A 16,965-nucleotide genomic window follows, 5' to 3' on the forward strand; every position below is an offset into this window, starting at 1 on the left:
TGACTATACCAACTAGTCATAAACCACCGCCTACTAATGAGTAAGGCATTGATTGCCTCCTCTCCTTCCAATCCAACACTATCATTGTGAAGACTCAATGGAATAACACAGGGAATGAGAATCTAGCACATTGGAAGCATTCCACAAATAGTAGGTACCATTATTTTGCAGGCTTTCCTCCAACACATGACACTCAACAGTATATAGTTCTTGCCACTTCTTAAGGTGAAACCATTAAAAATAGTCTATATCAAGTTATTGCATCTAAGTGCAATATCAGCCCAGGTCATATCAGTTTCCTGGGTTTCCCTAGCAGTTTCTAAGACTGTCTCCCCTTAACCTCTTAGCTATGAGATCCAGAAGGTATCCTGTGGCCCTTAACAAATTCTCACCTACAGCCAGACTTATAGCTGTTTTAAGGGAAATTTAAACCACGAGCCATTAGCAATGAATATTCCTGGTGTCCATGAGGAGGGGATGTCATAATACATATGCCATAATCCAGAATACTTCATGTTAACAAAAGAAACTCTTCTTAAAATTCTGAGGTTAATAATGTCAGTTTCCCTGTCTTCAAGGGAAAAAAATCCTCCAGGTCTCTGAAAATTTTCTCTCTGGCTTCCAGATGAACACCTAACCTTGAAGGAGTCTCGGGGTTTTGTCCTTAGTTACACCAAGATCACACCATCGACAAAGGCAACTGGATATAGACAATAAAAAGCCATTAATGAGGATTCTATTGGTTGATGCAATTGAACAAATATGTATTAAGCACCTATTGTCAGTCACCGTGCTTGTCGCCATTGAAGACAGAAAACGAGACCCAATGTGGCACCTATCCTCAAGTTAACGCGACTTGAGAAAAGCAGATTAGATAGAAATACAAATAACTAACAATGCAAGCCAGAATGTGAAAAATTTCATTAGATACACATAAAAAGGTCTAAGGTAGCATAAAGGGAAATGAAAGCATGTGACAGACATGCCATCTGAAATGCCTCTAGAAAGAGTGGTAATATTTAACAGTGAAGGACAATACCATAAGTGATTAATTCGTTTTCTACTCTCAACGGTTTCCCCATTAAGGGGTTCAGGCAGTATCTTTGTATACCCAGCTGTTAGTGCCTAGAAAATAATAAATGCTGATTAATGTTGAATTCAGTAATGAGATCATCAATAAAGTTTTTAAACTTAATTTATACTTGGAAGGTACAAATAAAGGCTGAATAACTGAATAAGTAAATGGGTTGAGTACTCCAAATAAATTAACTTTTTGGGAAGATCACATCACCTACCTCATTTACCAGGGAAGAAAACTGAAGTGCAGAGAACTGACTGATGGGCCTGGCCCTGCTCACAGGGCTGGAGAGTAGCACAGCCAAGACTAGAACCTCAGACTGTTGATTCTCAGTGGCCTTTCCACTCATTCCAGAAGCAAATCACTTTTTATTCTCAGAATTCAACTGAATTCTGCTAAATAATCTCTAATTCAAATTTGTATGATTTTATGGCAAAATGGAGCTTAACTATGTCAATTCCTTTATCTCATAGCTGAAGCCAGATTGATTTCTCCACATCACCATGGTGATAGCTGACTACTCTCTACAGGACCCCAACTCCAAACGAAAGGACTTCATGACTGGCTCTGGGTCCTGCTGATCAGGCCTGGCTGGGAGAAGCTGGCATGGAGTCTGGGGCACTCCCCCAACAACAGGGCCACAGTGTCAAGGGTGCATGCCCCCCACAGAGCCACAGTGTTGAGGGTGCAGAGATGAGTGGAGAGGGAGCAGAGGGAAGCTCAGGGTCACTGAAAGGATTGTTTTATTTTATTGCATTTTGTTTCTTTTTTTTACAACTGGGATCCACATTTCAAAACAAAAGAATAAGACTTCTGGTAGATTTCCTCAAAGGCAACTACTGAGAGATTTGCCAAAGCCATTGCTCCGGGGGTTGGTTTACATAAACAAGGGCATTGGAAAGCCATGTAATCTGAACTTTTCTCTCTGGCCTATGCCAGCATTTTAGCTGCCAATAAGTAGACATGCTTTTTGTTTCCAAAAATAAAAAGTTATTATACTCTTGCTACCCTTGGCCACTCCACGGACGATCACTAAGAGAAGAGGGATGCACTTTGTGGTGTTGTTTTTGGAAAGCTCCTGTTTAGAAAACTCTTGAGGGCATGCTGTCATGAAGGGGCTGGCTGCTGTGGACAGGCGGTGACCATCTAATGGAGCCCCTGGAAGTACCTCTCCTGCCAGGGACACATGGCTTCCATTAGTCAAGAGCGTGCTGGCTTTCTGACCTGGAGTTCTCTCCCATTGTCATACATATCTGGTGCTTCTCTAGCCTGGACATGAAGGTAAAGAAGGGAAAACATGGAAAATGGTACATCTTCTGTAACTCTGAAAGAGAAAAATATCCTACGTTACTGTCAGGAAGGACTCAGAAATGTCAGCTTTCTCTTGAAATAATAGAAAATAGGGGAAGTTCTGAAATCGCCATTTCAAACCGTTTTTCTCTGCTCCCCACAGGAGTCCTCTCCTCACACTCTGTCTTCTACTCGGGGTGACCAACTTGTCCCAGTTTGCCTGGGACTTTCCTGGTGTTGGTCCTGGAAGTCCCTTAATGGCCCGTATACAAGGAATGCCATCTTACAATTAATAAACATGGAAAAACAGGAAATAAGAAAGAGGAACATCAGGCCAGCCTCCACTCCTGCAGGCACCATTCAGAATTCTCCAAGGAGGGAAGAATATTGTCTTCTAGGCTGGAAGTTAGAAAATGAGCACAAATATCAAGAGTTCTTATAATAGTCTATTGTGAAAGATTTTGAGACCCTTGCACTTAATATGACTTGTGCAAGAAATTTCATCATTACTTTTACATTTCCAAAGTTAATTTTCTTCTAAATGAGTGGTACCAGTGAAATGCTCATTCTACATTCCTCCAATCTCTGCTTCTCTTGTCACACCGCCTTCTCCCCATACGACCTTCCTGCATTCCTCTTACAAGTACCTTTGTGATAACATTGGGCCCCCTGGATAATCTAGGATAATGGCCCTATTTTAAGATCCTTAACTTAATAACATCTGCAAAATTCCTTTTACCTTGTAAGGTAACATATTCATGGGTTCTAGGGACTGGGACCTGGACAGCTTTGAGGGGGCCATTAGTCCTCCTACCACAGGAGGGGAGAGGCTAGAGGTGGGAAGGGAGGTGGGACATAGAATGGTAAATCAAGATGGTCTGGCCTCCTCAATAGCAATAGGCAAGATTTCTCCCTGAGACCTCTACCAGCTAGCTATTCTCCCTGTATAACAGGAGTTAATGCTCCTCACAGGCACATTTCCGTGAAGAATGCTAGACTTTCCCTCCACGTCTTAAAGGTAGGGCCAAAAGCTTCATCAAAACTCCAGCAGGCAGCTAAACTTTTTTTTCTAATGTGGATATTAGAAGCAAAATCACAAAACAGAGAAGCGTAGGAAAGAAGAGATTTAATTTGGGGGTTTAGAATATGAATGGGTCACAGCTCCTCTTTTCACCAGTGTTTTAGCTATGCTTATGCAGAAATGTTGTAGATTTAGAACAACTGTTTTATTCCGTTAAGGATAAACACTGAAGAAGAAAATGTGTATACAAATGTACACACAAATTACAGAGTGGGACTTGCACCACTCAGCATGTTGAATGGTATGGATAAAATGAACCAGAGCTATTTTATATCAGAGACAAATATAAGGCAGAGAGTCCCCAAAGTCGGCTTGCATGAGGGTTTTGTTGATAGCAGAGGTTAAAGGATGCACTTAGTCATCCAGTCACTTGGCAGTCTGAGGCTTCCCTACCCTCCGTTATCCCCGAGGAGCTAAGCTACAGTAGACAGTGTCTTCATGCAAGGGGCACTGAGCACAGGCCTCCAGTCTTACAAGGCTACATCCTCGCCCAGAAAGGAAGGAATCCGGCAGATTGGTTATAAAGATCTCCATACAGGGCATTTGGTGTGGAGATAAACATAAACCATGCTTTTTCCCCTATAATTATGTTTACAATCTTTTAAAAATTCAACTTCTGCAGTAAATCTAAGTGCCAATGTGAGAAGAGCTAAGCTGTCCATTTTCACTTTGCCAATTTCCACAAAGAGAAACAAAGATTTTTTTCATGTGTGCAAGAATTCCCAAATTTAGTCAAGACTGGAATTTCACTGTTTTTATTTTTATGGCAGCAGTGTTTTGCCCTTGGGGTGGGAGGAATAAAGAAATGGGAAAAAGAGACAATTTGCCATTAGCTTAATGGGAATTGAGGGTGAGGGGTGAAAATCACAAACTATTTTTGATTTTCTTCATGAGTGGTTGGGGCAGTTATTTGGTCAAGTCCATAGGAGGATGTCAAATAATGCTGATACAGGGACCTTGAAAAATCACCTTCTGTTTTTGTGGAAAAGGGAGAGAGGAAATTGAGGTGAAACTGCAAAATGTTTCATTTTTTTACGAAACCAGCAAAAGAGAAGGTCCTCTTCAGCCGCCAGTGCAAATGTTTTTGCAGAGTTCAACTGCCAAGTGTCCTTTGATGCCTGCCAGTTTTCATAATTGAAAGATACCTTTTTAAATGAACTTGCTGGTTTTCTATTGGGCTAGAGCAACCTTCCCACATCTCGGTCATTCTCTTCCCTCCAGCAAGGCCCAGTTCCTTCAAGGACTTCAGTGAAGATCTGTGACACTAGAAGGCATATTGCCATAAGAACGTAATACTCCGTGACACTATTTTAGACCAAAGGGATTTTTCATCATAGTTTAAGACTTTTTACTACAAATTACATAGTGAAATGCAAACCAATAATCTCCAAGCAGTGTCAGACAATCAGTTCATACATGAGAACCCTATTGGTCTGCTATGAATGAAACCAACTCTCGCCTTGTTATTGAACAGCTTTGCATAAAACCTGAACTGGGAGAATAACCAAAGGAGTAGAGTGAAGGCAAACACTAGTGTCTATAAGAAAACTATTATTTTTGTAGAGGGAAAGGTTGCAGAAAGACACCAAAAGTGTGTTTCCATTGCACTTCATCAAGTCATTTAATAAAACTGCCATTCCTAACACACTACTGGCTACTTTGGAATTGTTTCCGCAGTTACTCAGCAGGAAACTAACATTGGAACTTACCAATCTTTTGAGTTGCAAATTCAATTTTAAACTTTTTATTTACAAAGCCTCAAGAATATCTATCACTCCAGGCAGAGGAATGATAATAACATTACGTCTTATGAATTATTACTTTCCAATCAAGGGTGACAGACTTGCTTTATAAGAACAGGGTGAGACGTTTCATAAGCAGTAAAGTTCCATCCAAGTTCTCCTGATTCTATTTTGCCAAAGAAAGGAAAGGATATTACATTTTAAAATAAAATTCCTCCAAATAAAATCCTACCAACGCTTAATGTCTGTGAGTTCTTGTGGTGGCTTTATGTTGTAAATGCTAAGGTTTTATATTACTTATATAAGCTTTAGTCTCCCATAGAGCTGGCAAACAAAACCCAAGAATGCTGAAACAGCTGTAGTACTGTATCTGAGTCATTTGGACCAAAACAGGCACGGGGGCACGAAGCCGGAGCAGTGTTCTCTCAGCCCACTACAACTCTCAACTTTTCATTTCAGCTTCCAGACAAAAACTAGTGATGGCTGCGAATCTCATGAAAACTCAGCGAGGCATACAAGTTGGATATTAAGGCAGGAACTTGCTAATATTTTTATAGGGTCACTTCAAAGGAAAATTCCAGGTTCTTAGAATTAAATCCAATTCCGTAGAGGCTTTGATTCTATTCTTGCAAAGGGTGAATCTTACAGATATCCAAACAGCCAGTGCCAGTCAAGAAGAGATGTATTTTAAATAAGAAAGCCACACAGGGATGGTTACAAATCCTCTACATTAAACTGCGTTAGTTTACACTTCCATTAATTCAGAGTCAGTTACAGAACTGGCCTGAAGTTTGGTAATCAAATCAAGGATAAAAAGAATTATAATTTAAATAGTTTAAAACAGTTTATTAGTCTTTTAAAAATAATTTAGAAGGATTTCTTCAATTATAAATCACTGACATGTTAATTATAAATAATGTTTAAAGAGTGGCACTCTAATTGCAAATAAGGCTCATCTGTAGGTCTTCCAAGATCCCCTGCAAGGCAGCTGTTCTTTGCATACATAGTTCAAGTTACTCAGTGTGTGAGAAGGTGGTAAACTCTTTAGCTTTAAACACAGTTTATTAAAATGTGTGTCTCACAAATTCAGGTTGCCTCATTTCCATTAGCCTAAAATAGTAAAATGTTTACTGCAGTCCTTTAGTACACATTTATTCTCAGACCACCAACTCCTTGTGGAACCTTAGGCAAGTTACTTAACCTCTCTGAGCCTAAATGCATTCCTCCAGAGAAATATTAGTGCCATTCAATTAATGAGCTAATGTATATAACACACTTAGTAGAATACATGGAACAAGGTAGGCCCTTAGAAAATGATAGCTATTATTGATACTAGTTGTCAGGCCTCTGAGCCCAAGCCAAGGCATCGCATCCCCTGTGACTTGCACATATAACCAGATGGCCTGAAGTAACTGAAGAATCCCAAAAGAAGTGAAAATGCCCTGCTCCTGTCTTAACTGATGATATTCCATCACAAAAGAAGTGAAAATGGCCTGTCCTTGCCTTAAGTGATGACATTACCTTGTGAAAGTCCTTTCCGTGGCTCATCCTGGCTCAAAGAGCTTCCCCACTGAGCACCTTGCGACCCCCACTCCTGCCCACCAGAGAACAAATCCCCTTTGACTGTAATTTTCCTTTACCTACCCAAATCCTATAAAATGGCCCCACCCTTATCTCCCTTCACTGACTCTCTTTTCGGACTCATTCTGCCTGCACCCAGATGATTAAAAAGCTTTATTGCTCACACAAAGCCATTTTGTGGTCTCTTCACATGGATGCGCATGACACTAGTTGTAATCATAAAAATGGAATATGAGAGATTCAGCTGATGTTTTCAGTCACTAATTTAGAATTTCTCAGATTTTTTGAACCATAAATCTATAATAATTAAAAATGATTTTGACAAGAGTTCAAGAGGAAATAGGTCCCTTGTTTGCCAAAGGGATTTGGTAAATAAGGGTTGGGTATCAGTGAAGAAAGCCATGTGAGTGAGGAGATCCACAAAGACTCAGACTGATCACTGAGATAAAAATCATATTTCACCACGTCCCCGGCCGCCTTCTCCTCTACACTCCAAGTCTCCAGAAAATGATGGTCAACATGCTGATTTTAATATGACCGCTTTGAAACACTTGTGCCCCTTCACCTCAATTTTTGGGAAACCTCATTTTTCTTAACTCTCCAAGGCAGTTTTCCAGCCAAGGAATCTATGAGCTAGTTGGGTAGAGCTAGTTGGGTTCTTAATCCAAAAGAATGTCAGGTGTCAGTGTCAAAAAGGAAGGGAATCTGAAGCCATTCTCACATGTAGCACTGTCTTTCATATGGTAAATAATGCTTTGGTGGTGAATGCTATCAGTGTCTGTCTCTACTCAAAAGATTAGTGCGGGTCTTTTCCCCTTAAGTAATAAGAGAACAGACCTTTTTTTCTAAAACATATATCCTAGAAAGATATGTTTTGATATCTTTATTGAGCTCTTTCTACATGCTAGTTATTGCTCTACATGCTACTGAGGAAAGAGGAGTGATAAGACGTGGGTTTTGTCCTCCACTTACAAATGCAGGTACCATGTGCAGGACCTATTGCTATTTGCAGCTCCAAGTCTTAGACCTATGGTTCTGTCTCTAACCTTCACCTAGAAAGAGACATCACAACCCAGCATAGATCTCCGTTTTATGCTTTTCCTTGCTTAGGAGGAGCTGTATTATACAAATTTCCTTTGCAATAAAGATATTCATCTGATAGGCAAAGGCTTTATTTCGTAAAAGTGAGTTCAAACAAGCCTCCAGTGATCTGATCAAAAAGGAAGTTTACTTCTACTTCTTCTATTTTAAAAGGATCATTTTCCAAAATATAATTTTCCATTTCTAAAAGTTCTTCCTCAGCTCTGCCACTTATCTGCTGTGAGAGATCCTGGCCAATTTGCTTAACCTCTTGTGCCTCAGTTCCTGCATCTGTAACATGGGAAAATAATAGCCCCTGCCTATAGGGCTGTTGTGGAGGCATAAATGATAAAAGACAGAAGTCTCTTGGAACAGTGCTTGGCATGTAGTAAGCATCCAACAAAGGTCAGTCGTCATTATTATTGTTATTTTTCTTTTTCTTTTCCTTTCTTTCTTTCTTTTTTTTTTTTTTAAGACAGAATCTTCCTCTGTCACTCAGGCTAGAGTGGAGTGGCGTGATCTTGGCTCACTGCAACCTCCACCTCTCGGGTTCAAGCGATTCTCCTGTCTCAGCCTCTTGAGTAGCTGGGATTACAGGCACCCACCACCATACCCAGCTAATTTTTGTATTTTTAGTGAAGATGGGGTTTCACCATCTTGGCCAGGCTGGTCTCGAAATCCTAACCTCGTCATCCACCAGCCTCAGCCGCCCAAAGTGCTGTAATTACAGGCATGAGCCACCGCACTTGGCCATCATGGTTATTTTTCAACTACATTAATATTTGTTGTAGTATTCTCCTGCTAGGTTGTTAGGTAGACACTGTGATGGAGTGTCACAGATGAGTGAAGTGGTTTTATATGTATTATAGTATCTTCTTAGTAGACCAGAGTGCCATTAAACCCTTAACCATGCTATGTAGCTTAGAGAATAAAACCACTAAGAGTATAAAAACTTTATTTTAGCCCCAGTTCTTCTATGCATTTGCTGTGTCATTTTGGATAAGCCAATTGCTAGGATCACCAGGTAAAAATATAGAATGCTCAGCTAAATGTAAATTTCATATAAATAACATTTTTAGTAGAATATAAATATGCCTCATGCAAATGATAAGAAATTATTCATTATTTACATGAAATTCAAATTCAGCTGGAAGACTTGCATTGTAATTTGTTAAATCTGGCAGCCCTGAGCTTCAATCTCTTTATAGATAAAATAATGATATTGAATTAGGTCAGTGTTTTCCTAACCCTACAGAACATTTTCCAGGAGATATGTTTTAATAAAAAGAATCCATTCCCCAATTAATTAGGGAAATGCAACTGGTTGTTGCCCCCTGTTAGAAATTTACAGTATAAAGTAGTATATTGAATGTTACAGAAACCCCAGCAGTAAATAAACCTGCTTGACTTTGTTTAAGCCACATTTACTCAAAGTATTTCTTCACAGGATTGTCCCTTTGCATTTATAAACACCTCTAGAACACCTTTTGGGACATGACAGACTAGATGATACCTAAGGATGTTTCTATCTCTAAAAGTTTAGGATTCTAAGGATCCAAGATTGAAATTTTGCAGTCTTGGCCAGGCGCAGTGGCTCACGCCTGTAATCCCAGCACTTTGGGAGGCCAAGGTGGGTGGATCACAAGGTCAGGAGTTCAAGACCAGCCTGACCAACATGGTGACACCCCATCTCTACTAAAAATACAAGAATTATCCAGGTGTGGTGGTGCGCGCCTGTAATCTCAGCTACTCAGGAGGCTGAGGCAGGAGAACCACTTGAACTTGGGAGGCAGAGGTTGCAGTGAGCTAATATTGTTCCACTGCACTCCAGCCTGGGCGAAGGAATGAGACTCCATCTCAAAAAAAAAAAAAAAGAAAGAAAGAAAGAAAGAAATTTTGCAGTCTTAAAGTACCAATAAACAAAATGTAAGCATTAATAATCTACTTAGTATAAAGCGTCATCCATACAGACAATATTTCTGAGGAGAATCCAATACCTGGTCTTGACTAGAGCAGGTGGTGCTACCAGAAACTGAGAATAATAATCTTTTCACTCACCTATTCAGCACTCAACATAGTATCAAATACAGACAACTAAATAGTGTTGAGCATTTGTTTGACTGTAATGTCTATCAAAGTGACATTGCATTCAGTCAGCATTGTTTAGAGAAGGAGTAATGGTTCAGCTGACTCCACTTTTCATCAAGGTTGCCAGGTGAATTAAACAAAATTCTGTTCTTATTAATTCAATATAAGTTCAATAAACGGTGGCTCATTTAGGTGTGATTAAGAGGAAATTTCAGAATTCTTCAAAAAATTCATTGAAAAATAGAACTTGAAGTGATGTCAGTGAAAATGACAAAGTAATGACTTCTGAAAATCCTTTCCCCCATAAAAGTAATGAGAAAACCAGCAAAAATTGTCAGAATTAACTTTTTCAGAAGTCTAGAAAGGAATCAAAAGCTTGCAGCAATCCAGAGAGTGTTTATTCAGAAAAAAATGGCTGAATCTCAGTAAGTATAGAGAGTTTTGTGGCATTTTAATTTGTCCTATTCCAATCCACTCTACCTTCTCCAGCTCTACAGTAGATATAAAATAACCCACAATCTCAATGAAAAGCAGCAGCATTGTAGTCACTGGAAAGGGCAAAACAAGGTTGGAGCTTCTTCGAATCCCCATTCCCAGAAAAATATAATTATTTGACCTCTCTGGAGGTTCCCTGGAAGACCCTACTCAAAATGTTGTCCTTATAAGATCTGCTTCAAAAGTCGTCTAATGCAAACAGCCTTTTCCTGTGGGGCATTTGTTGACAACAATCTGTTGAATAGTGCAGCTCCCTGAAGCAGTGAAACGCAGTTGATACAAATAATAGACTAACCAAAGGCTTCAAAGGAAAATCTGAGATGTTTATGGGGAACTTTGAAAAGCTGACATATTCCTGGGAATCTAAAAGGCTGCATGCATATGTGGAGCCATGTGCAAGTTCAGGACTATGCATACTGTCAGGAAAAACAGAGAATGCCCTGTGCTCTCAGTTCTGGCTAAACTTGAAGCTTCGTATAAGCAGGAAGTAAAGGTTAAGGCAGAATTGTCAAGTTCTTGACTGAGTGTCAAAGCCATGCTCCAAAATGTACACAGAACCTCTCAGCAAAAACTTGCGTATTTATTTCTTCCAGGCATGTAAAATACTTTCTGTCTGATCATTAGCTGACCACTGAGCAGAAAATTCGGTAGCTACTCATAACAGTAACAACAACAAATACAGGCTTTGTATTTAGTTCAGAAACCACTACCACCAGCAAAGAACTGGTTCAGAAAACCACTACCACCAGCAAACCCTAGAAGGAGGAAAGTCTGATTTTCAGTGCCACATCAAATTATTTTAAATACCCAGCTTCCAGAAAAAAAAAATAGGACATGCAAAGACAAAGAATAGTCTGTATACAGAAAAAATAGCACAACCAACAGAGATTATCCACAAGAAAATACAGCCATAGGACTTACTAGACATAGACTTTAAGTCAGAAATTTAAAAAATGGTCAAAGAACTAAGGAAACCATATCTAAATAATTATGGTAAGTATGAGAATGACATTTCAGCAAATAGAGAATACAAATAAAGAGAAAATCATAAAAATGAACTGAATAGAAATTCTGGAGTTGAAAAATAAATAATTGAAATAAAAATTTACTACAAAGGCTCAACAGCAGATTTCAGCAGGCAGACAAAAGAATCAGTAAACTTTAAGATACGTTCATTGAGATTATCCAGTCTAGGTAATAGAAATAAAAGAGAATTTAAAAAATAAGCAGAGACTCAGAGATAATAAGGCCCAAAAACATGCATAAATGTAGTCTCAGATGTCAAGGATAAAGAGAAAGGGGAAAAAATTAAAAATAATGACTGAAAACTTTCCAAATTGGAAGGAAAAGGTTAGACTATATATCCAAGAAGCTCAACAAACTCCAAGTATGATAAAGTTAAAGAGATCTACACCTAGATACATCATAATGAAACTGTCAAAGGACAAAGAAAGAATCTTGAAACCTGAAAGAAAGAAACAACTATCAGGTCGATGGATTCTCAATAAAAATAACAAATAATTTCTCATCAGAAACCATGGAAGCCAGAAGCAATGGAATTATATATTCTAAGTGTTTAAAAAAAAAAAAAAAAAAAAAAAAGTCAACCTAGAGTTTTATATCCAGCAAAAGTATTCTTCAAAATAGTGAAGTTAAGACATTCTTAATAAACAGCTGAGAGGATTTATCACTAGCAGGCTGCTCTACAAGAAATACTCAAGATAGGCCAGTTGCAGTGGCTCATGCCTGTAATCCCAGCACTTTGGGAAGCCGAGGCAGGCAAATCACCTGAGGTCAGGAGTTCAAGACCAGCCTGACCAACATGAAGAAACCCCCCATCTCTACTAAAAACATAAAAATTAGCCAGGCATGGTGGCACATGCCTATAATCCTAGCTACTTGGGCAGCTGAGGCAGGAGAATCGTTTCAACCCTGGAGGCAAAGGTTGCAGTGAGCTAAGATCACAGCACAGCACTCCAGCCAGGACAAGAGCAAAACTCTGTCTTAAAAAAAAAAAAAAAAGAAATACTAAAGATAGTCCTTCACACTAAAGTCAAAGGACACTAGACAGTAACTCAAATTCAAATAAAGAAAATAAAGGGCATTAGAAAAAGTAACTGCATATATAAGACAGTATAAATGTATTTTTTATTTGTAACTCTCATTTTTCTAATTTATTTCAAACCCTCTTAAAGCAATAATTATGAATCTGTGTTATGAGTATATGATGTATAAATCTACCTTGTATTATAATAGCACAAAATTTTGCTGCTGAAATTTTAAATATAGTTAAAAAACTAAGGAAAGCAAAGTTAAGATATTTCTAATAAACAACTGAGAGGATATATCACTAGCAGACTGCTCTACAAGAAATACTAAAGATAATCCTTCAGACTAAAGTAAATTTAGTAGATAATAGCGCAAAGGAGGCAGGAGGAATTAGAGCTATACAATGCAAAATTTTTATATATTATTGAAATTAAATTTATTTTAATCTGAACAAGATGGTTACAAATTAAGACAACTGAAAAAACTTGTGGACTGGCATGTCAGCAAGATAGCTGTCTAGACTTGCCTAGTATTCATCTTTCCCCACAAAAAGGGACCAAAACAATGAATAAACAACTATATTTTCACTAGCGTGAATGAGGAAGTACACTGGAGAGCACTAAGGAAATTGCAAAATCCTTGTGGAGCACAGAAACCCAGGATAGCACCATAGACAGGAGAGTGAAGAACCCTATCTCAGCTACACTGTTTTCCCTGTTGAGATCAGCTCAAAGCCAGGATAAACTTCTTATGGGGAAAAGGTAAGCTACAACTGCTCAGCAGTCCTCATCACTGCTGCAGATGCCTGTGGTCTTTGCTACAGCAGAGGTAGATAGTCCTCACATGTTCTAAACCAGTTAGGAGAGTGGTCTAGAGTTCATGTAACTGCATTGCCTCAAAACAGGAGCCCATTTTGTGCACACACACACACACCCCACTTCCCATACCAAAGCTGTATGACACAGTGAGCCATCTTGAAACTGGACCCACTACTAGGGTGAGTCCTGCCCTGGGATCAAGTAGCCACTATGTCTCCATATCCCTCAAGCCATGCCATCATTCCAGTATGCTCACTTGAGTGGCTGCATCACCACTACCTTAGCTGCTTAGAGCCTATTGCTGTGTGGAATGGCTAAGATTTTGGTGTTCAAACACATAGAGCAGCCCACCCATAAGGGAATAGGTGGACTTGCACAGTATGGAAGATGACACACAGCTGGACAGTCTGATATAACTACACACTTGGCCTGCCAGCCAGCCCAGCAACCCCTACCCCCACCCCACCTCGCCCAGCAAAACCATAGCACTGCCATCACAAACCAACAGCCTAGGTCACTGACACAATTGCAGACACTATAAATGAGGATTGCAGCTGAAGAAAATGCACAGAGATCATGCTACTGAGTCCATGTAAAACCAAAGCCCCAACACACCATACTTGAACAACATTCTATGACTCATGTGCAGGAAACAGATTCTCCCTCTGAAAACTACTCCTCCAAATTTGAAAAGATGACTGTTCCACTGGTATGCACAGATATCAACAAAGGAACACACACACACACACACACACACACACACACACAAGTAAGGAAGTATGACATGTCTAAAGGAACAAAATAACTCTCCAGTAACAGAATCCAAAGAAAAGAACAAAATTCCAGAAAGGAATTTAAAATAATGATCTTAAGAAAACTCAGTGAGATACAAGAGAATACAGCCAATATTCAACGAATATTGAATAAGGCCAATATTCAATACAATTCAATGAAATTAGGAAAACAACAGAGATTGGTATCATGAGAAGAACCAAATGAAAATCTTCACACTGATGAACACATTGAATGAAATAAAAATACAATTGAGAGTTTCAAAAACAGACTAGGTCAAACAGAATAAAGAATTTCTGAACTTTAAGATAGTTCTTTTGAAATAACTCAGAGGTAAGACAAATAAGAATAAAAAGAATGAAGAGATCCTATGGGACCTACAGGACATCATTAAGCCAATAAACATATTATAACAATGCCAGAGGGAGAAGAGATGAAGATAGGCACAGAAAACCTATTTAATTAAATAATAGCTGAAAACTTTCTAAGTCTTAGGAGATACATAAACACCCAGACTCAGGAAACTCAAAGGTCCCTAATTAGATTCAACCCCCAAAAATTTCTCTTTGAGGCACATTACAAACAAACTGCCAGACTCTAAAAAAACCTATAACAAATACAGAAATTGAATTCATAATCAAAAAACTTCCCACAAAGAAAAGCCCATGACCAGATGTACTCACTGGCAAATTCTACCAAATGTTTAAAAAACAATTAAGACAAATCTTTCACAAACTCTTTCAAAAATAGAAGAGCGGGGACTATTTCCCATCTTATTCTATAAGATCAGTGTTGCTCTGATATCAAACCCAGACAAAAACATCCCAAGAAAGGATACGTGCAGAACAATATCCCTTATATATATATAAACGCCAAAAAAAAAACTCAAAAAATACTAGAACACTTAATTCAGTGTGCAACATTTTAAAAAGAATTGTACCAAATAATCAAAGGGAATTTATCAATGGAATGCAAGGTTGGTTTGATATACCAAAATTTTTCAATGTCATATAACATGTTAATAAAAAAGACTAAAATTACAGAATCATCTCAAAAGATGCAGAAAAATAATTTGTCTGAATCTACAATAAAAATGATTTCATGATGAAACACTCAATAAATCGGGATGAAAAGGAACTTCCTCTACTTGGTAAACAACATCAGAGTAAAATGCACAGCTAATACCATGCTTAATGCTGAAATCCTGGAATCTTCGCCACAAAGACCAGGAAATGAATGTTCTTTCTGGCCCTTCTATTCAACATTGTATCAGAGTCTCTAGCCAGAGCAATTAGTGAAGAAAAATAAATAAAAAGCAGCCAAATTGAAAAGGAAGAAGCAAATCTATCTGTTTGCCAATGACATTATATGGAAAATTTTAAGGAATTCACAAAGGTCTAATAAGCCAGTTTAGCAAGGTTAAAGGATACAGGAGAAATATAGAATACTCAGTTATATTTTCATATACCAGCAATGAACAACCAGTAAATAAAATAATTTATAACAGCATTAAGAATAAAAAAATAATTAGGAATAAATTTAACAAAATAATTCCAAGACTAGTATACTAAAAACTATAAAATATAATTGAAAGAAACTAAAGAAGACTCAAATAACTGGAAATACCTCTTGTGTTCACAGATTGGAACACTTAATATTGTTAAGGTAACAAACTCCTTGAATTCATCTAGAGTTTTTGTACTGTCTCCATCAAAATTCCAGCTGCCTTTTTTGTATAAATTTATAAGCTAATTCTGAACCTCATGTGGAAATGCAAGGGGTCCAGAATAACAAAAATAATCTGAAAAAAACCCTCAAAGTTAAAGAACTAACACTTACTGATTTTGAAATCTACAGCACAAAGCTACAGCACTAAAGATTGTATAGTAGTGGCATAGGATAGTCATATTTATCAGTGGAATAGGATTGAGAGTCTGGAAATAAACTCATACATTTATGATCAACTGAGTTTTGACAAGAGTGTGAAGACAGTTCAATGGAGGAAACAATAGTCTTTTAAACAAAAGGTGCTGCAAAAATGGGATATGCACATATACACATACCAAAGAATGAAATTGGATCCCTATCTCTTACCCTATACAAAAATTAGCACAAAATGTATCAAAGACCTAAATGCAAAAGCTAAAAGCATAAAACTCTTAGAAGAAACCACAGCTGTAAAATTTGTGACCTCAGATTTAGGCAATGGTTTGTTAGATACAACACCAAAAGACAAGCAAAAAAAGAAGAAAAAAATAGACAAACTGGACTTTATCAAAATAAAAAACTTGTGCTTCAAAAGATAATATAAAGAAGTGAAAAGCCAACCCACAGAATGGGAGAAAATATTCACAAATCATACACTGTTAAAGGTCTAGGATCTACAATATATTTAAAAACTATTGCAACTCAACAATAAAAACATAAATTACCCAATTAAAACATAGGCACAGGATTTGAATAGACATTTCTCTAAAGAAGATATAAAAGTATCTTGTATACACATGAAAAGATGCTTGATATTAGTCATTAGAGAATGCAAATCAAAACCATAATGAGATAACACTTCATATGTACCAGGAGAGCTACAATAAAAGGCAATAATTAAGTATTAGTTTAAATAAGGAAAGACTGGAACTGTCATACAATGCTGGTGAAATATAAAATGATCGTTACTTTGGAAAATAGTTGGGTAGTTTCTCAAAAAGTTAAACATAGAGTTACAATCTAATTCAGCAATTTTATCCCTAAGTATCTACCCAGGAGAATTAAAAACATATAACAAAAACTTACACATAAATATTGCTAACAGCATTAATTATTATAGCCTAAAAGTGAAAACTCATGCGCGTCCCTGTGAAGAGACCACCA

General features: G+C 37.9%; 1 protein-coding gene across 8 annotated transcripts in view; it reads right to left on the minus strand.

The window, feature by feature from the left end:
- The window catches only part of LOC105490730 (uncharacterized), a 442,742-nt gene that overhangs the window by 227,932 nt on the left and 197,845 nt on the right, over positions 1–16,965 (minus strand). For 2 of the 8 annotated variants that reach the window (XM_011756622.2, XM_011756623.2), the window contains one exon: positions 2,303–2,402. The exons of 4 other annotated variants lie outside the window; for them this stretch is intronic. In XM_011756622.2, the coding sequence (XP_011754924.2) occupies positions 2,303–2,402 (100 nt within the window). Of the gene's footprint in view, positions 1–1,689; positions 2,403–4,266; positions 4,714–16,965 lie in introns of those variants that run through there. 2 more of the 8 variants (XR_011614786.1, XM_071081322.1) reach the window with 2 other exon arrangements.

This window comes from Macaca nemestrina, chromosome 16 (genome assembly GCF_043159975.1).
Source record: "Macaca nemestrina isolate mMacNem1 chromosome 16, mMacNem.hap1, whole genome shotgun sequence".
Lineage (NCBI taxonomy): Eukaryota > Metazoa > Chordata > Mammalia > Primates > Cercopithecidae > Macaca > Macaca nemestrina.